This window comes from Penicillium brevicompactum (assembly GCF_028827555.1).
Source record: "Penicillium brevicompactum strain IBT 35665 chromosome Unknown utg000006l_segment0_segment0, whole genome shotgun sequence".
NCBI classification, from domain to species: domain Eukaryota; kingdom Fungi; phylum Ascomycota; class Eurotiomycetes; order Eurotiales; family Aspergillaceae; genus Penicillium; species Penicillium brevicompactum.
This window is the reverse complement of record NW_026623209.1, coordinates 6,288,063-6,307,533: the sequence shown is the minus strand read 5'-3', so window position 1 is coordinate 6,307,533 and position 19,471 is coordinate 6,288,063. Positions and strand designations below refer to the sequence as shown.

The 19,471-nt window shown below is 50.8% G+C and overlaps 7 protein-coding genes across 7 annotated transcripts; 4 read left to right on the top strand and 3 right to left on the bottom strand.

Annotated features, from left to right (window-relative positions):
* Positions 1–598: 598 nt before the first annotated feature.
* N7506_010609 (uncharacterized protein) lies at positions 599–4,954 on the top strand (the record flags this gene model as incomplete). The annotated part of the gene is made up of 3 exons (XM_056959902.1): positions 599–1,636; positions 1,677–3,805; positions 4,006–4,954. 3 exons carry the CDS (start codon positions 599–601, stop codon positions 4,952–4,954), a joined length of 4,116 nt encoding a protein of 1,371 aa, XP_056809292.1.
* Positions 4,955–6,429: 1,475 nt separating this feature from the next.
* On the top strand, positions 6,430–7,986 carry N7506_010608 (arylsulfotransferase family protein; the record flags this gene model as incomplete). Its single annotated transcript, XM_056959901.1, has 2 exons — positions 6,430–7,254; positions 7,312–7,986. 2 exons carry the CDS (start codon positions 6,430–6,432, stop codon positions 7,984–7,986), a joined length of 1,500 nt encoding a protein of 499 aa, XP_056809291.1.
* A 271-nt stretch (positions 7,987–8,257) lies between these two features.
* N7506_010607 (lysophospholipid acyltransferase family protein) lies at positions 8,258–10,901 on the bottom strand (the record flags this gene model as incomplete). The annotated part of the gene is made up of 5 exons (XM_056959900.1): positions 8,258–8,417; positions 8,472–8,728; positions 8,780–9,767; positions 9,822–10,296; positions 10,346–10,901. The coding sequence occupies 5 exons, from the start codon at positions 10,899–10,901 to the stop codon at positions 8,258–8,260; spliced, it is 2,436 nt and encodes an 811-aa protein (XP_056809290.1).
* A 509-nt stretch (positions 10,902–11,410) lies between these two features.
* N7506_010606 (pantoate--beta-alanine ligase PAN6) lies at positions 11,411–12,565 on the top strand (the record flags this gene model as incomplete). The annotated part of the gene is made up of 2 exons (XM_056959899.1): positions 11,411–11,447; positions 11,496–12,565. 2 exons carry the CDS (start codon positions 11,411–11,413, stop codon positions 12,563–12,565), a joined length of 1,107 nt encoding a protein of 368 aa, XP_056809289.1.
* Positions 12,566–12,972: 407 nt separating this feature from the next.
* On the top strand, positions 12,973–15,264 carry dbp7 (putative ATP-dependent RNA helicase; the record flags this gene model as incomplete). The annotated part of the gene is made up of 1 exon (XM_056959898.1): positions 12,973–15,264. The coding sequence occupies one exon, from the start codon at positions 12,973–12,975 to the stop codon at positions 15,262–15,264; it is 2,292 nt and encodes a 763-aa protein (XP_056809288.1).
* A 72-nt stretch (positions 15,265–15,336) lies between these two features.
* On the bottom strand, positions 15,337–16,688 carry N7506_010604 (WD40 repeat domain-containing protein; the record flags this gene model as incomplete). Its single annotated transcript, XM_056959897.1, has 2 exons — positions 15,337–16,384; positions 16,438–16,688. The coding sequence occupies 2 exons, from the start codon at positions 16,686–16,688 to the stop codon at positions 15,337–15,339; spliced, it is 1,299 nt and encodes a 432-aa protein (XP_056809287.1).
* Positions 16,689–17,243: 555 nt separating this feature from the next.
* N7506_010603 (Zn(II)2Cys6 transcription factor) lies at positions 17,244–19,428 on the bottom strand (the record flags this gene model as incomplete). The annotated part of the gene is made up of 4 exons (XM_056959896.1): positions 17,244–17,637; positions 17,697–17,861; positions 17,913–18,622; positions 18,673–19,428. 4 exons carry the CDS (start codon positions 19,426–19,428, stop codon positions 17,244–17,246), a joined length of 2,025 nt encoding a protein of 674 aa, XP_056809286.1.
* Positions 19,429–19,471: the final 43 nt, after the last annotated feature.

Genomic DNA, 19,471 nt, shown 5'->3' with positions numbered 1-19,471 from the left:
GCTAGGATCATCTTGCAAGCCCTGATATTCGCGCCCTGAGATTCCACGCCCCCGGTTTTATTTTTTTCCTCGGCCCTCTCGCACATTGGGGGTAGATGGGTATCAACACTAAGGTTCGGTCCGCCGTTTGTGCCCCCCGACAACGTTGGGAGATAGCTGTTTTTTGCCCTCTACATAAATTTTTTCTCTTTCGGGTTTTGCTTTTTCTCCTTTTCTCCTCTCCGTCTTCTTTGTGCATTAAATCTCTCGTGTATTGAGATTTGGACTTACCCGAAGTGTCCTCTTGCTGGCGCTACGGTCGTGGATCTCCATCACTTGCGCTCACAATTAGTTCATAGGACCTCAAGTCTACGGCCCAAACGCTCAAAGCCAGTTGGCTCACACCTCTCGCTATTTTGGGATCTTAATTCCTCCCAACTATAGTCGGATTTTGGGCTATATCTTTGAGGCATTACCAGGGCTCACAAATGTACAGTGCAGTTATATCCCCACGAAACATCTGATCGAACTATTACTCATGCTCAATTTAGCCCTTTGATCTTATTGGTAACACGTCTCATAGAATCAAGGAATCTTGGGCACGCATCATCCTACCGCTATGGCCGCGGGTAAGAAGGCGAAGTCCAAAGCCAAGGGCAAGGCCGCCAACAAGCAAGAGGTTAAGAAGGGCAAGACTCCAGAGAATGCAGACCAAACAACCACCGAAACTCCTGCACCTGGCAGCCCTGAACTTCTGGCGCAGGACTCTGAGGGCAAAGACCAACCTTCTACTGACACACCTGTCGACGCGTCAACACCTCTGCCTGTATCGGCCTACGAGGTCACTGACGACAACGCTGCACCCCAAGACATCCCGGGTGCTGCCGAAAATCAAGAAGCACCTGCAGCTGACAAGCCTGCATCTCCACTGCCCGTGTCAGCCTATGAGGTATTCGACGACGACACTGCCCCTCAGGACATTGCCATCCCTGCTACAAATCCAGCATCGCCTGTGATTGAGAAGCCTGCATCCCCATTGCCTGTGTCAGCCTATGAGGTGTTTGACGACGAAACTACACCACAAGACGTCTCGGGCACTGCCGAGAATCAAGAGTTACCAACCATTGAAAAGCCTGCATCACCGTTGCCTTTGACGACTGACGAGCCTCTTGACGCAACGGCACCCCAAGACATTCCCGAACCTGTCGTGGAGCCATCATCGCCTGTGATTGAGAAGCCGGCATCGCCTGTACCCGAATCATCACACGAGACTTCCCAGGAGGAAGCCCAGCCTCAAACCCCACTAGACTCTACCACAGAGCCTCAACCACCCGTGACCGAGGAGACTACCGAGGAGAAAGCCACCAGTCCTGTCGACGAAGCTGTACCACTGGAAGAGCCAAGCCTCACTCAGCCTCCAGTCCAAGACACGGAGCCTAAAGAGCTGTTGGACGAAGCAAGCCTTACCACTCCTGCAGTTGAGGACATTGAGCCCAAGGAGCCGTTGGACGAAGCAAGCCTTAACACTCCTGCAGTTGAGGACATTGAGCCCAAGGAGCCGTTGGACGAAGCAAACCTCAACACTCCTGCAGTCGAGGACATTGAGCCGAAAGAGTCTTTGGACGAAGCAAGTCTTGTTCAACCTCCAACCACCGACGTTGAGGCCAAGGAACCCTTGGACGACCACAGCCACCTAGAGCAAGGCGCGGATCAAGACAACCAGCCAGAACACTCTCAGGATAGGAATCTGGCACCATCAGCCCCCTGCAGACCCATTTTCTCCTGTGGCTGCCAGCGTGCCATTGCCATCTCCTTCGCTGACTGAGTCACGTTACATGACCAGCCCATCTCAAGATAATCAGCTATATAACCCTGAGCAATCTGCTTATTCCCCTTACGCCTCGCCCATTCCATACCCTGCACCACTGCCTTACGGCTCACCAAATCCATACGCGTCACCAGTACCGTACGCTGCCTCAGCATACGGCTCACCAAACCCCTACTCCGTGCCGCTTCCAGAGTCACCCGTTCCATACTCATCTGGTTCACCCTACGCTGGTTCGCCAGTTCCTTACACGTCACCGATTCCTTACAACCCAGCGGCAGCTTACGCCGGATCACCTGTTCCTTACAGTCTTCCCGGACCCTACAACTCGGCTCCACCGTACGCTGGATCTCCGGTTCCATACACGCTACCGGCACCCTACGCTGGTTCACCTTACGCTTCACCAGCACCTTACGCATCACCGATACCTTACACTGCCTCACCTGTACCCAAGGTTAGCAGCCCACTTGCGCGGTCTCATTATCCCCAGATGTCCCCCACAATGTCTCCCACTGCAACACCTCCACCACACATCCCATCAATGGCCCAGATGGCTCCTCCGCCACCTCCTTCCACTGCACCAAGCGTTCCAACTGCAGTCAACTCGCCAGTGATGAGCTCTGCCGGAGCCATTCCGCCTTACGGATCATACTCTCCTCGCTATTCTCCAGAGGCGCATCAAATGCACCGGAGCTACAGCATCCCCGACCCAGCATATGCCGCATCCTACCAAGCACTCCAGAACTTGTCCATGGGTGGTCCGATTCCCGAGAACGGACTTGTCTCACCTCCTGATGCCGACGCTGAGCACATTGAGCTTCTTCACCGAATTCAATCTGCCATCCCAGACATCAATCGTCTGCTTCATGGCTTCCGTAACACCCACAGCAAGCTCTCAAACCGCGAGGCTGAGATGAAGCAGATCGGAAACCAACATGAACAAGCCTTGATGCACAAGGAGTTCTACATCGAAGCTCTTCAAGCCCAAATGAAGAAGACGGCGAGTGAGAGTGCAGCAGATGCTGCGCAATTGAAGAACACCGTCAATGAGCTTCGTCTTGAACTCGGTAACCTGCAAGAGAAGCAGAAAGATCTTGAAGATGGCATAGCTGTCCACCAGAAATCTAACGAAGAACTTACCCAAAGCAAGGCCGAGCTCGAGGGCCAAATTAACGAATTGAACGACAGCATCAAGGCCGCCCAAGAAGCCCACGAGAAAGAACTCGAGACTCACAAGGAAGAGCAGGAGAAGGCTCTTGGTGTGCAGAAGCAAGAGCTTACCGAACTCTTCGAAGAGATCAAGAACGAGGACGAGAAGGCAGCCACCGAGGCCCTGCAAGCTCGCGAGAAAGAGCTCCTTGATGAACATGAAGCCAACAAAGGTGAATGGGAGAAGGAGAAGTCAGAGATGCAGACATCATTCGAAGCCCAACGCGCCGAGTTGGAGACCGCTAAAGCAGAGCTTGCCTCAAAGATCACCGAGCTGGAAGCTGAGTTGGAAGCTAGACTTGCCGAACTCAACTCAGCCCGCGAGGAATTGGCAACTAAGCTGGCCGAGCTGGAAACAGCACGCACCGAATTGGAAGACGCCCACAAGAAACATGGCGAGGAGTTTGATCTTTCCAAGACAGGCCATGCAAGCGAGCTAGATGCGCTTCGACAGTCTCACGATGACCAGATTGCAGCAGCTGCCAAGGCCCTTGACGACAAGATTGCGACTTTGGAAGCAACACTCAATGATAAACAGCAGCTTTGGACCACCGAACGTGGTGACCTAGAGAAGCAACTCTCAGAGAAAGACAGCGAGCTCTCCAGCGCCGAGCGAGAGAAGGAGAAACTGGAAGGAGATGGAATTGTCAAGGAGCAACACCTTCAGCGTGCCGTTGAGGGAATGAAGTTGACCATCGAAAACCTTGGATCGGACTGTGACAGGTTGAGAAAGACACTCCTCAGCCTTGGCGAGGCCACCGACCTCCGAAACACCAAAGGCGACAAATTCTTGTGAGTGCGCCTTTTCAACCCCGTGGATTTTATGATTTTCTTTTTATGACTGCTATGAATTTGCTTTTGGTCTTGCGCGAGTCATTTTGCATGTGTGCTTTTTTGATTGAATTGCATCAGCGAGCATGGGCATACATTCTCTTATAGACTCATGTTGATAACGATAAATGGACACGATCTAATAAACTTCTTCACTCCAGCATGGACAGCTTCACAGAACTCTCGCGCTTGATCTACGACCTATCCAAAGAGCACTTCGGCTATCTTCCCATCGACCCTCCAAAGGATATTCTTTCCAAAATCCCCTCTGAGCTTCCACCCTTCCTCGACAACACCCCGGCCTCTCGTGAGCTTCGCTCCGTCTATATCCAGCACGTTGTGTCAAAAACAATCACCTACCGCGTCTTCCAGCCCTTCCTCTTCACCCTAGGCCGCCGCTACGACAAAGCAGACACTTTCTTCCAAATGCTATCCATGGACATCCGCAAGAAATCCGTCCGCCGCGAGGCCTTCTGGAGACAACAGACTCTGAAGGCCGCATACACAACTTCAGACGCCAAACAATCCATCAACGTGGCAGCCGCAGTCATCGTTGACGAGATCATCGACCACATCAAACACTTCGCCGACCCCAAGCACCTAGACCTTCTCCTAACAAGCGTACGCAAAATCGTCAAGCTAGCCGCAGAGACATGGCGACATGCTCGAGTCGAGCGCGAACTTGTCTTGGCCACGTTCCCCGCCCCAGACGCAGACACCGTTGTCAACGAGGAGTGGACCGAGTATGCCGCCAACAAGGACGCGAAGGTCGCAAATGGTGAGCCCACTCGCCATGTGGTCCTGCGTACTTTCCCGCGTATCATCCGCGAGGCTGCCCATGAGGACTTTGCAACGGAAGAAGAGAGAGCGAACAATTGCATTTATGCGCCGGGTATTGTGCTGTACTCGGATTCACCCGCCATTATGGGCAGATTGCAGGAGGTTGCGAAGAAGTCGTCTGACGGCTTGGATGGTCAGAAGTCCCCGACAAAGCTCTCCAATAAGCCAATTGAGAAGATCGCGCCACTCAAGATTTCAACACCTCGTGTCGTGACAGTTCGGTCGGCACCGACGAGTCCTGGACCCAAGGGTCCATTCACGAAAGCATGATTGATGTTTATGTTGATTTTGGTAAATGTGTTGTTCCACTAGCGACTGAGCCATTTCCTTTGTTTTCCTCTATGTTTATGTTTATGTTTATGTTTATGTTTTATGTTTGTGTTTTTGATTTCTCCCCTTCTTCTTGAGTATTGTTGGATTTCTTCTACACTCGTTTGGAGATCTCCTAGCACGTTTGAGCGAACTTGATCATGTTTCTTGTCTTGTTATTATACTTGATGACCTTGTGTGAAATACATATGTAAACAGCAACGACAGCCAGTTAGAAGATCATAGCAATCAGTTTCATTTGCACGTTTTGACCTCGGGATGGATGTTCCACGGCCTGGACCTCATTCCGAATATACATCTGCCCAACGGTGGAACCTTGGAAGTAATTGGATGTTGAGAATCCACCTGGGCATGAGACAGCCCTGAAGCAGGAATACACACCGTATACTGACACCGACAAATTCGGTGCCGCCTGGGCAGACAATATTCAGGTCAATCTCCGAGCTAAATCACCCAGACTTTCAGGTCATCATTGAGCCTAGCCCTAGAGGCAGAACTGCCGCGTTTATTGCCGAACCATGGGTCCTAGCCCCAGATCAGCCCTAATTTCATAGACTTGAAGCTCCCCCTAAAGAGGAGTATTCGACGACAACAGGACCAAGTATTATTCGTCTCCAGAATATCCGATTGCCGATTATGGAGCCAAAGTTAATGAATGCCTCCCTTCCCCACACTTCTCTGTCGATCTTCAGCTTGTACTTAGCACAATCAGAAACAAAGTTTCCTTGATTCGCTACAGCCGCTTTATTTCCGTTCTATGTAGACCTGTTCCGCACTCTCTTCCATGTTGCTGTAGCCAGAAAGTCTAAGATTGTACTTGACAAACCCCAGTAGCTATTCCATGATTGGTGAAAAGCGCTTCCGATATCCGACATCCGATGGGCGGCATCATGCGCTCAGTCCTGGTGAAGTCATTGAGCCATATCACCGATCAGTCCTTGAATTTTTTTACCTACGCACTGGATCATACAGAGCAATGAAATCATGTGCCGGACTATAGAACACGCTGGAACGTGCCGAACTTCAGTTGAGCGATGTATGTTTACACAGCGGTATCATACCTCTGAGGACGCTAAATCTTGAAGGTATCTGTTTAGTCAATGTATAAGCGATGCGGGGGCTGTCTCCGGAGGCTTTCCGCATTTGAATAGCTCACTCGTTCAAGCTACAAGCGTGGAAGATCCCATCGGATCGCGGATTGTATTTTATTTGCCGAGAATGGTTGCTTGACTGACATCTAGGAACATCACTATGCGGGGAAACACGGTATGACAAGTACCTTCGTGAAGAAACGGGGGAAATCATGCTGGCAAAAAAATATAAATCAGGACTTGTTCAGCCGGATTCGACACACATCAGGACCAAATCAATAAGAAGAGCGCCAGTCAACCTCTTTCGCTACAATGATTCGGTCAATGATATGTTCTATGGCCCGCGCGGGCACCATTCTGGCAGGCTTCTCAGGCCTTGCACAGTCCGCAAATGATGCCCTTTGGCCCCTCCAAAGCTTCAAGAGCTCATCCATCCAAACACCCTTCTTGAACGTTACCAAGATGGGCCAAACCGAGCCGGGGTACCTCTTCTTCACACCTCATGATATACTCCGAAAGACTGGGCACCCAGTCATCTACTCAGACGACGGCCAACTAGTATGGCAAGGCGAGCCGGGAAATTACTCCGCGCTCCAGCCACAGATGTTGGACGGTGAACCCGTTATAGCCTACTGGTCCGGATATGCAGGCGATGGCTTTGGTTTCGGAGCGATCACAATCCTGAACAGTTCGTACGAGGAGATCCACCGCGTGACGTTGGACTGCAAGAAAGAAGGATTCGTAACTGTTTTTGATCCGTTGGACGTTGATTCGTGCATTGATATCCACGAGAGTCAGCTCACGGAGAACGGAACAATTCTCGTGACTGCTGTCAATGTCACACAGGCCGATCTGAGCGCGGTTGGTGGACCCAAGGATGGATGGGTTCAGGATGCGCTTGTATACGAGATCGATCTGAAGACGAACGAGGTCGTCTTCCGCTGGAGTACCTACGAACATAACGACGAGGTGGCAATCACCGACACTCGCGCGCCTTTGGAAGGCTTTGGAGGAAATAAATCAGATCCGTATGGATATCCTCATTTGAACGCCGTCTACAGATATGGGGATTCATACCTGGTTTCGTCGCGGTATATGTGCAGTCTCTTTTTCATTGATGCAGATGGCTTGGTCACATGGCACCTCCACGTAAGTCTCAGCAACATATTGAAACCAATTGCCCATAACCTGTCTAACGATCAATAGGGACGGACCGGCGGTGATTTCCAATTAGACCTTGGCACGAGCTTTTGCTATCAGCACGATGCACGTTTCGAATCGCAAAGCGAGGAACGAGTGACTATCAGCCTTCACAACAACGACAACACCAAGTTTACAGGTCACGCATCACTCACAACGGGCATGGTTCTAGACGTAGAACTGCAAGGATCGAAGAAAGTGACACTCAAGAGTCGTATGTGGGATGCTGCTGAGCCTGTGTTTGCACAGTCGCAAGGAAGCTACCAATCACTCGGCAATGGACATAGCTTGCAAAACCACGGTGCAACCCCAAAGATCGAGGAGTTCGATGAGGACGGAACCATTGTCATGCGTGCGCGCTTTGGCTACGACAACACGATGCAGACCTATCGTACATATCGGTACCCATGGGTCGGACACCCGGCCACTAGACCTGACGCCGTGGCCTGTGTGAATGGCGACGGAACAACTTTTGTTTATGCCAGTTGGAATGGTGCAACCGACGTAGAGGCCTGGAAGGTCTCTTCCGGGTCAACAATCATGAAAACTGTTGTGCGAAATGGGTTTGAGACAAGAATCGCAGTGGACGGTTTGAGCAACGGCGATTCGCTCGTCGTGGAAGCTGTTGGCGGGGTTGGCGATGGCACGAGTTCTAAGTCTGTCACACTTGGAGAATGTTGATAACTTCAGGATTACAGCGCACTTTCTGATTGCTGTGTCTTTCTACACCTTGTTGACGAAGTAGAAGGGACGAATGTATTTGAAGTGTTAGCTATGTCCAGAAGTTGAAATGCAAAATGCGATAATTATACAAAACGCCAAGTGCTCGCGAGCTGTGTCGTAGCAAATCAAGACAAAGAAATGTCAGGTCCAGCAAGCGAAGCACAGTAAGAATGCATCCGATCCAGTTAGCCTGGTCAGTATGCATGACCGGGTATCAGAAAACAAGATATTAAAGTTTAGCCTCCGTGCCAAGGGCCTTGCGACGCATCTGTCGCGAGGAAACATCGCCGGGGGCTAGAGCGGCGGCATTTTGGAACAATTGGCGTCCAACATGGTCAGACATGGCGAGAACACGCGAAGAAACGGTTTTGCCGTCACGGCGGTTTTTCCTGTCCGATGTCAATCATCAATAATTCAATAGCGGTCAGAGGTGTAAAACTCACCCTTCACGGCGTGATTGTGCAATCAGTTCGGTAAAGTCCCACAGCCGGCCGCCCTCGAGGACCTTCCCAGTACCAGGGTCGCGCTGCGGCGCCCATTCAGGGGCAAGTCTAAGTGATGCACCGGCTTTCAGTTCCTTGTTCTTCGCGACTAGGATGATACCCTCTTCTTCAAATCTCTGATAAGAGTTCTTGAGGGTCTCTTTGTTGACAGCTTCGAAGTAGGAGAGATCTCCTTGATGATATAGAGTTTTGCCCAGCTGTGAATGTTAGAATTATTCATTGAGCAGGCACATGATTGAATCACTTACAACTTGAGCGCTGTCCTGTGCTTTCTTTGAATCAACCCAGATCTCACTTGGTCCATCCAAAGGCGGTGTTAATCCGAGGAGAGACACAGCCCCTAGCCAGGAGGCTTCTAGGAAAGGCCAAATCAGGAAGCAGTAGAAGTCGTAATTCTCACGGCCACAAAGTCGTTCGGCTTCGCTCAATTCAACGTAAAGTAGCGTGAAGGATGCGCTTCGAGTGATCTTGATCACGTCGTCGTTTTCCAGATCCCGCAATGTTTTGTCGAAGTTGCTGGTAAGGCCCTCGGGTGGGAAAATGAATTCTCCACGGAACAGCTGAGATAAGAATGAGACCTGGCTCTTAAGATCTTCGTAGCTAATTCTTTGATTAGTGGGTCCTCCGCCTTGTTTGATCTTGGTATACATGGCCACAGAAACAAGCGCTTCGGTTATGAATAGATGAATGAGCATGTTGCGGTAGAATGACAGCTGGAAACGATCCACGGCGTAGTATGTCGGTTCGACCAGGCCAGCTATCTCACCGACAAGTTTAGGACCGAGAACTTCAAGCGCGCGATCAACGACCATTTCTGTGGGCGAGCGATAAAAGTGAGCGACTCGTCCACCTTTAGCTCGCACACGTTCGCAGAGCCAGTCCAGCCGTCGGCAAAGTTCGCCCTTGCCCACACCACGGCCGCGCAGCGTCAGGAGAACCGTTCCAACCAAGGCGGTAGGCATCATGACAGAAACATCATTAATTTCCGATAGCACTCGATAGCCGAAGGTTCGAAGGATGCGGCCTCGATCGGTATAGCTTAGTTTGGTATTGAGATCGGCGCTGGGGTGATCCAGCCGCGTAAGTTGCTGGCCGATGAAGTCTCTGAGACTCCATGGCTCATGGAACCGGACATCGACACGGCCCAGCTTCAGTGAAAGAACCGAGGAAGATGATAGCAGATCGGCCAAATTTTCCTTCGCCTTGGGTTGACCAAGGAGCTCGCTGATATATGACCTAGAAAATCGTCAGTGTCGGTCCGCAAAATCAATATAACGACAGGGTACATACTCAGTCTCGATAACCTTGTCGTATTGTGTGCTGACAGGGCAGATGATAGTATCTTCTACCCGGCCTGACAGCAAGCTATCCATTATGAAACTTAGGATTCCGAACTTGGGAGAGAGTAGTTTGCCAGTTCTGGAACGACCACCCTCAATGAAGCATTCAAAGTTGAAGCCTTGTTGAAGGAGAGTGTCAATGTACGCTTGTACTACAGTATGGTACAACGGGTCGTTTCCAAAGCTGCGTCGAATCCACATGGCACCTGCGTGTTGCAGGAAAGGCCCCAGCAACGGAATGTTCAAATTGTCGCCAGCGACAACAACCGGAAGTGCGATTCCGAGTCGATAACAAATAAGTTGCAGGGATACGTAGTCCACATGCGATTTGTGGCAGGGCAAGAAGACGATTGACTGCTTCTTCTTCGCAGCTGTTTCGGCTACGGACCTTAATCGCAATACTTCTTCACTGGATACATGAATGCCTGTGTCTGGTTAGCTGTGGCTCAACATAAAGGAGTGAAAAGAGCTTACCTTGGTGGTAAGCACGAGTCAACATCTGAGTGCACATGTAATAAGCGCCCCGGATGAACCGTTTGCTCTCCATCTTGCAGATCATTTTGTCCATCATAGAGTCTACAACCTCCAAAAGGTTGCCCTCAATCTCATTCCTTCGACGTGTCCGCTTATCTTCAAGTGTGGCGCCTTCCTTGATTGCGAGAAGCCCCTCCTTTTCCTCAACTGTGAGTCGTCCTTTGGCCAGTTCACTGATCTTGTCCTGCAGCAATGTGCTACCCAATATCGAGCTCTTCATTCTCTCAGAAAAGCCAGAGTAGAAGATCGGTTGACCAATAGCATCATCGTAGGCGCGCCAGCCTGTGCCGGACATGTACAAGCTCACTTCACGGAGGAAATCGAAGGGGTTTTCGCGAAAGCGGGCCATGTGGCGAACAAGGTTGCGTTCGGTGATTTCATCTTGAGTTTCGGGTCCTCCGGTGAAGCCTGATGGGTGGATAGTCAATTGCTTGCCGACGATCTCCAGGTCCGGCGCGGAGTGGTCATCGGCGAGGGCCGGTTTCGCAGGTGGCATGTTGTTAGGGAGCCGATGGGACGGTGTAGTTCCAGTCAGAACATGAGAACGCTTTGAGGTGAGAAGCAGCTGGGCAAGAGGTAATTTGAGAGAGGAGGAGAGGTCAACCAAGCCACATTTTCAGAACCAAGCTCCCAACAAACCGGGAGATCGTCCCCGGATATTCACAGGCTTTCCCCAGGATTGAGCCGAGGTGATGGTCACGTGGCTGAATACGGTGCGCGATAATGACGCCCTGTGTGCTTTGGCTGTTCCTTTGGAGGAAAGCATTTGATATACCCATCTTGGGTGTCTATTATATGTACATCAATATATCTCATGGAGATCGCCGCAATTTACTGACACCGGAACTCGCAGAAGACGCATACTTGCTTCTAATGTCCCCTGGATGGCCTTGAAGCGAGCGATATTTCCAGTATGGCGCTAAATCGCCCCGTACTAGTGGAGTCAACGGTCTCGGAGCTTTATCCCACTTCATCTTCCGACCTGCATCAACCCACTTCGACACCATGTCTCGTTTGGTGAATGGCGTCAAGTCGTTCTCGAGTATGTCTCCTAGAACTTGTACCTCTATATGAGCTCACCCCTTCTCAGCAACTGCTTCGACCCTCCTTGCCGATGCGACCGCCCCTTCTGCTCGCTCTTCCTTCCAAGTCTTTCGCGATGTTCCCTCAATCAGAGGGTTGCGCCGTCAACTGCTGCAAAAAGACAGAACCGTAGGCTTTGTTCCTACCATGGGCGCTCTTCATGAAGGCCACCTCTCCTTGATTCGGCAAGCTGCCCGCGAAAACACGGATATTTTCGTCAGCATCTTCGTCAACCCCACACAATTTGGCGTGACAGAGGATCTGTCCAGCTATCCTCGCACCTGGGACTCCGATGTCGAGAAGCTGGAACAATTGAATGAGGAATTGGCCCGTTTGGGGGAAAGCAGTGCAAGCGCTGGGCGCATCACTGCAATCTTCGCACCCACCTCGAAGGCCATGTATCCAGGATCGCCTCCGTCGTCAGAAGTCAATGGCGATGGCTCATTTGTCACCATAACCCCCCTCTCCACTAAATTGGAAGGAGGATCCCGCCCTGTTTTCTTCCGTGGTGTGGCGACTGTTTGCATGAAGCTTTTCAACATCACAACTCCCGATCGGGTGTACTTTGGCCAGAAGGACGTCCAGCAGACCGTTGTTATTAAGCGCATGGTGGAGGATTTCCACGTGGGCAGTGAAGTTCGCATCATCGAGACGGCACGAGAGCACGATGGCCTGGCGCTAAGCTCGCGGAATGTCTACCTGGGTGACCGCAGGCGAACAGTTGGCCTTACTATCTACAAGGCGCTCAAGGCCGCTGAGGATCAGTACTCAGCCGGCAAGACCGCGAGAAAAGACATTCTCGGGGCTGCCGAGAGTCTCGCACAATCTGTGCTTGCACAGCAACAAGCGCTTTCGCCCTCGGAGAGGGCAACCTACGAAGTCGACTACATTTCTCTCGCGGATCCTGATACCCTTGACGAAGTCGACGTTGTTGACCCAGCCAAGGGTGCTATTCTGAGTACCGCATTCAAGATGGCACCACTCGAAGAGTCCAAGCCCGGCGAGGATTGTGGCCTGGGAGAGGGCAAGGTCCCTGTGCGATTGATTGACAATCTGATTTTGCACCCCCGTACTTAGTAAACGCACATGGCGAACATACCACGCTTGAGTGTCGCGTGTGAGCGCGGTATATAGAACCCTCCAAAAATAGACGGCAGATCAAAGATCCCAGCTCAATACAAATAGAAACTTGGAATGCTCCTTCCAAGGTTATATCAATTATTTCCAAGGTTTGCGAAAGCACAAAGATTAATCTAGAGCATCAAAATTACTTTTCTGGAGATTTCAATGCCTGCACATTGACCTTTTTCCAATCCCAGGATACTTAGATGACTATGTGCTTCGTGCACTGTCCAAAGCCAGCGGAGATGGATAGTGGAGCAAATTAATGCCTGGAAGTCTTGGCGCCGAAAAAAGTCTCGAAAGCTTGGATCGCCGAAACAAAAAAAAATCTCCAACTCCCTCCGTTACCCACATTCTTCAAAATGGCCGACGATGGCATGCTTATGAACTTCAGCATTGCTGACAGTGTCATCAAACCTGAAGCCAAGTTCAAAGGAGGCACATGGCGAGACCGACTGACCGCGAAAAAGCGCTCATCCCACCGCGGCTCAGAGAAAGGTCCCGGTGATGCGGCCGCACGCAACGCAGCATCCAAGAACCCGAATCAAATTCAGCTTGGTGATCGACCAGCCAAAAGACAAAGAACGGAGGACTCGAGCCAGCGCCCCCCTCAGCGCTCTGGCGACCGACGCCCGCATCAACATCCACGAGAGAAAGATCCCCGCCACTTCGTGTCCTCACTCTTCACCAGCAACCCGGAAGCACAAAATGCGGTAGAACCGAAGCAGGAGGGAGAGATCGAGGAGGCAAAGCCGACCAATGCGCCGCTGATCGACGGACTTGATACCTTCACGAATCTGGGACTATCGCCCAACCTTGCAGCACACCTGCTCACAAAGCTAGAGCTTAAGGCGCCAACTGCCATTCAGAAAAGTTCAATCTCGCAACTCCTGAAGGAAGAAAGCGATGCCTTCATTCAGGCTGAAACCGGTTCCGGAAAGACATTGGCTTATCTCCTCCCGCTGGTTCAGCGCATTATGGACCTATCCAAAGCTAAAACCGAGCAACCCGACAGCCAAGTTCACCGGGACAGTGGATTGTTCGCCATTATCCTGGCACCTACTCGCGAACTTTGCAAGCAAATTTCGGTCGTGCTGGAGAACATCCTGCGCTGTGCGAACTGGCTTGTTTGCGGAACAGTGATTGGTGGAGAGAAGAAGAAGTCCGAAAAGGCACGTTTGAGGAAAGGATTGAACATTCTCGTTGCGACACCTGGTAGATTGGTGGATCATCTCGATAACACGGAAGCCCTGGACGTCAGCAATGTCCGCTGGCTCGTGCTTGATGAAGGAGATCGCTTGATGGATATGGGTTTCGAGGAGGAATTACAAGGAATCGTTGGAAAACTTGATGCCAGGCAGCGGCCGAGTCGGTTGCCTGGTGTTCCCACTCGCCGGACAACGGTTCTCTGCTCAGCTACATTAAAGATGAACGTTCAGAAGCTGGGAGAGATCAGTTTGAAGGATGCAGTTCACATCAAGGCTGACCCGGAAGACGAAGACGAGAAGAAAGAAACTGAGGACGACGAGGCATTCCGCGTGCCAGCGCAATTGAAGCAGTCTTACGCGATTGTACCGGCCAAGTTGCGACTTGTCTCATTAACAGCCTACTTGAAGAGAACTTTTATGCGAAAGGGATCAGTCATGAAGGCTATTGTGTTCATGTCCTGCGCCGACGTTGTTGATTTCCACTTTGAGTTGTTCTCACGAAATCAAGACCGCGAGCAACAAAGGAAGCTCGAGAGAGAGCAAAGAGAGAAGGATGGGGAGCCGGAGGAAGAAAAAGAACAGAAACCAGACGAAAGAGAACAGCTGTCGCCCCATGGAACTATTGCGCCCGGCAGAGCTTTCTCGACACCTACAAACCCTGTTATTCTGCACAGGCTGCACGGCTCCCTTCCCCAGAATGTCCGAACCGCCACCCTGGGCTCGTTTGCACGTAGCACCGAAGCTTGCGTCATGATCTGTACAGACGTTGCCTCGCGTGGTCTCGATTTGCCCAACGTCGACCTGGTTGTGGAGTACGACCCTGCATTCAGCTCTGACGACCATACGCACCGTATCGGTCGTACCGCCCGTGTCGGTCGCGACGGTCGCGCTCTCGTCTTCCTTCAGCCCGGCTGCGAGGAAAACTACGTCCAGATCCTCAAGCGCGGTTACCGTGATGGAGGCAAAGCGCTCACTCGCACCGATGCAAACGAAATCATCAAACGCGGTTTCGGAAGCAATGATTCAGGAAAGAAGAACTGGGAAGAGAAGACAACCGACTGGCAAATGGACGTCGAGCGTTGGGCCCTGGATAACCCTGAGTATTTGGAAATGGCCCGTCGGGCATTCCAGTCTCATGTCCGAGCCTACGCGACCCATATTGCTGCTGAGCGCAGCATGTTCAATATCAAGGAGCTTCATCTGGGTCATCTGGCGAAGAGTTTCGCCCTGCGTGATCGACCGGGCAAGATCAATGTTCCCGGTTTGCGACCTGGGCAAGAAGACAGCAAGAAAGACTTCAAAGCTGCACGCAATGGTGCGGGTAACAAGAGAAAGGCTGCTGATGATGCGGCGCCGGGTGCCCTGCCTACGGACGATGCTGCTCGCAGAATGAGGGCCAAGATGAGAGAACATATGGCTGGAGCAAACGAGTTCAACTTGGCTTAATCTTTGGTTGATGAACTTGTTCCCCCCAAAAGAAATCCGTCGCATAATTGTTTTATAGCATTAGCATTTATCTCAGTAGATATCCCATAATGAAATCTTTCCATCTTTGGATCCAGCTGCTAGCCAATGAGTTTGTTGTGCTTTTTGATTTCGCTGCTGCTGAACCGTCGCGAGGGAGTAGTCACGTTCTGCTTGTTGGCTCTCTTCATCCTGGGGGCTCGGGCCTGTGGATCTCGTTGATGGGAGGAGTGAAGGGACGTCTATAATCTCTCCAAATGTAACAGTATAACAACCGTCCTTATGCCACTTGAGCACAGCCAGCTCTTTCATGGTTTTGCCAGAATATGCTCGAACCCTGCTGTCCCAACCGGCAGTAGCAAAGACCTTGCCATCCGACCGTATTCGCAGACCCTGCTGGCCTGAATGTTTCGTATTGACAGTTTTTAAAGGTGACTCTTCCTTGTAGCCGGCGGTTGGGATATACCCAACAGGACCTGCATTTGGAATGGGGTGTTTGACAAGCAGAGCATCCGCCGAGGATGAAATAAAATATTCAAGAGAAGGAGAAAAATCCAAAGATAAAACTGGCTGGGTATGGGGGCGACAAGCGTAGAGTCTATCCCATTTCAAAGGGCTCTTGGCGATGCTTTCACGCTCAAATGTCGTCGGAGTGAGAGTCCCTCGGTGATGAAAGACCATGACATGGCCATCTTCGTAAGCAGAAGCAACATAGATATCTCCAGTGGGGGCAACAAAAAGGTTTACAGCCATGAGCATGCCAGTTTTCGTTGATGCATCCGAAGCAATGGTGCTGATCCGGCGCTCTGATGGCAGATGGAAGATATCGATACCGCCTGAGTCCAGGGCATTGGGGACAGCAAAAAGAGTAGTCTCGGGCTTCGTTGGCTGAGACGGCACACCAGGAAGGCCATCCGATGTAAGGAATATCATTGAAAAGGCGCAGAAATTGAGTGCATTCACGGGCAAAGAATGAAGCAGCCAAGGCTGGGTCTTGCGCGCCTGCTCGTCTTCATTTGAATCCACTGGCAATGCCTTGTCAAGAAATTCTTCGTCTTCAATACGAATCTTCCACACACATAGTTTGTGATCGCGGCCATGTCTGTCGCACTAATCAGTATCAAAGACAAGTTACGGAATGCCGGGGGTAAATACGTGTAAATCTCAGTCACACCTGAGCCGAGCTTGAAGCCCTTCACTTCGAGCACGGCACCTGCATGGGCTTTCCATGATGCCACTGGCCGCTTCGTTACCAGGTCCCAAACAACAATCCAGCCATTGGCATCGCCGGATATTAGGCGTAAGTTTTGGTTGTAGATGTGCAGTGCATGGATTGGCGCTGTATGCCCACGAAGAATGTAAACCGGGGTGGCCGGAGATTGGGTCTGAACTGATTTCGTTTCCATTATAAAATCCAGACCTTTAATGAGGATTGTTGGCGTAGGTAAATGAGCTTGATGCTTTCTCAACGGACATGTTGCGGAACTGCCCGCTCACACCGCCATTACTATATTGCCTTCAGCCCTGGAGGGCTCGCTCCTCTCCAAGGTTTCAGTTCATAACCAGCTACCTATACGGAGTTAAAGAAGACCTATTTTTGACATGGACGTTGATGCATGTTCGCCAGTCCAGCATGATATCCTTCCAGCGCCGGATACGGATTATAGCTATTAGCCCTGAGGTAGATCCATGGATATAGGAGACATTATAGAATACGAAATGATATTTCCAAGGCACTCGAGGTCTGTTTTTTTTTTTCCCAAGGTCCTTTTCCCAAGGTTTTCCTCGGACTGATTTTGACCATAACGTCTGCCCAGGTGTGAGAGGGAATCTGGTCATTGATTTTCTCAATAAGCTGGATATATCCTACGCAGGCGGTAGACAAATAATTTGTGTGAGCAGATCGTATTCGAAGAACCAGATTGATGACTTCAGGTTTGGAAGTATAGACCTCTGGGCAATCATATCAGATAAGGGCCGTAACTGTACTGATTGAGCGCATGATGGTGGTGTGGTGGCACATAAAGCCCTTGGTAAGGATGATTTTCCATCGAGAAATCCCCTGTGCCCAACAGGGGATTATTCATGTTGCCAGGTGAGTTCGAGGTCTCAGGTATCGTTAACGCAGGATCGAGTGCATAGAAATTATCATGCATCTGCGACGGGACCACTGTGTGCGGATGAGCATCGACCCAGCTCCAGATTTGCTTCAGGTCATCCTTAATTGAATCGGAGCTGCTGCCAGTGATTTTGCTCATGCGATCAATTATATTGAGTGCTTCATGCTGGGCCTCTGGTGCCTCTAAGCATTCTGCAGCGATGACGAGACAATGAATCGCTATGTCTGCGATACCTCTTTTATGAAAGTTAGAATTCCATTGCAACAATTAGTCTGAAGAAATGATATTACTGACCGGTCTTTCGTATGAGCGACAAGGCCACAGACATCATATGCATGGGCCTGTTGATGCTTATGCAATTCGTCGTCGAAAGCTGACTGGAGAGGGTTGTTCTTGGCTAACATGATTCGAGTGACATGATAGATTAAACGAGCAACGATAGCAGACCGAGTGGTAAGCCTGTCATGTCAGCCGACAGCAACAACAGCAAGAGTGGAAGTATAATCCTACCAGACTTCCGGAAAGACCGATTTTGATTTTGCCTGCCATGGCTGTAGATAACCAAGGGGCACAAGAGCTCTGGGTACAGATTTCTCCCATTGGTCACACCATCTGCTGTAGAGAACCCATTCCTGGAATAAATCTGTGAGTCCATTTTCTCCCGTCACTTCCTCGCCCATATTTTGATTTTGACGTAGACACGTTCTCAGCATCAATACTTTGGCACAGATGTACAAGATTCGATGATGCCATAGGTCGTGGCCTCCACTCATGTTGCTCTGTGCATTCTCCATGTCTATATCAACCCCCCAGGTGTCTGGATTCCAAGATAAAGCCCAGTTATGACGAACACAGCTCAGAATTTCTGCGCTGATGCTGATCCTGAAACACGCTCCGCCAAGGCCTGGTGTTTTGGCAGTCCACCCACATTCTCGGATAAGAGCTCGTGACCCTGCAAGATGATCTTCCCAGCGCATTGAGTGGGGTGACATGGAAGCGGAGAAGCCAAGAACCATAGCAATTGTAGCGCACAAAACAGAGTCTCGGCTGGGGTCATGTATTGCACCCGAAAGGGCCTCAGTGGCCTCTTGAGAGAAAGTCGTTGCTAGCTCGACCGGCCAGGAAGGATTGTTGAGCGAACGGTATTTCGCACCGCTCGCTACGAGTGCCTTGAGTAATAAAGGTTCGGCAACAGCAAGGGCAGGAAGGACTTGAGAGAACTGTCTTGCGTTAGCGAACGAGAGGACAAAATGCAGAATAATCGACTAACATGATTCATCTCATCCATCGCATCCATGCGAGGACCTATTTCTTCTACAAAGGCGCGTAGACAAGACACCGAGTCAGGGTCAGTGAGTGACTGATGGGACTCTTGCCTGTCCGCGAGCTTTCGAGCAAAGTTGGATGTTCCATGAGGAAGAAGCTCGTCGCCAGGCACCAAATGGGACTGATGCCAAGGATCGGTTTCCACAAAATCTGCCGTGGGATGGGGGACATCGAAGCCCAGTGGGTCGAAAGAATGCGCAACGGATTGAAATATATTCGTTAAATCTTCGGGTCCGATGACATCCAAATCATGGCATGACTGCCCATTCTCCTCAATGGAACTTTCCGGCTGAACAGGAGGGTATATCTCGAAACCGCCCACGTACAATGATGCGATTAGACGCGAATCATCTCTGAATGTGACCTTCGAGCCATCTGGTCGCGCGATCAGGTGGGGAGGAGCCACAGTCTGGATGTCGATGAAATTGAGACGAACACCACGCCGACAGACACGGTCTGATTTGCGACAGTTCATACATTTTCCAACAGCTTCATCGCATTTCAAATGTCGTTGGCGACAAGTAAAACATCCCGTGCGCGACCTTCGAGCTTTGGTATGAGATATGCCCGTGCCTTTTTTGCGACCGGCGCGAGACCGGGGCGGGGTTTGCGAACCGCTCGATTGGCTTTTCGGAGTTGAGGTTCTGGTGTCAACTTGTGTGGGGTCTGGTTGCGACCTCACAGATTTACGGAGGTTCATTGCGACTTGGAGTAACGGGGGACGAAGCGGGGTATTATTTGCG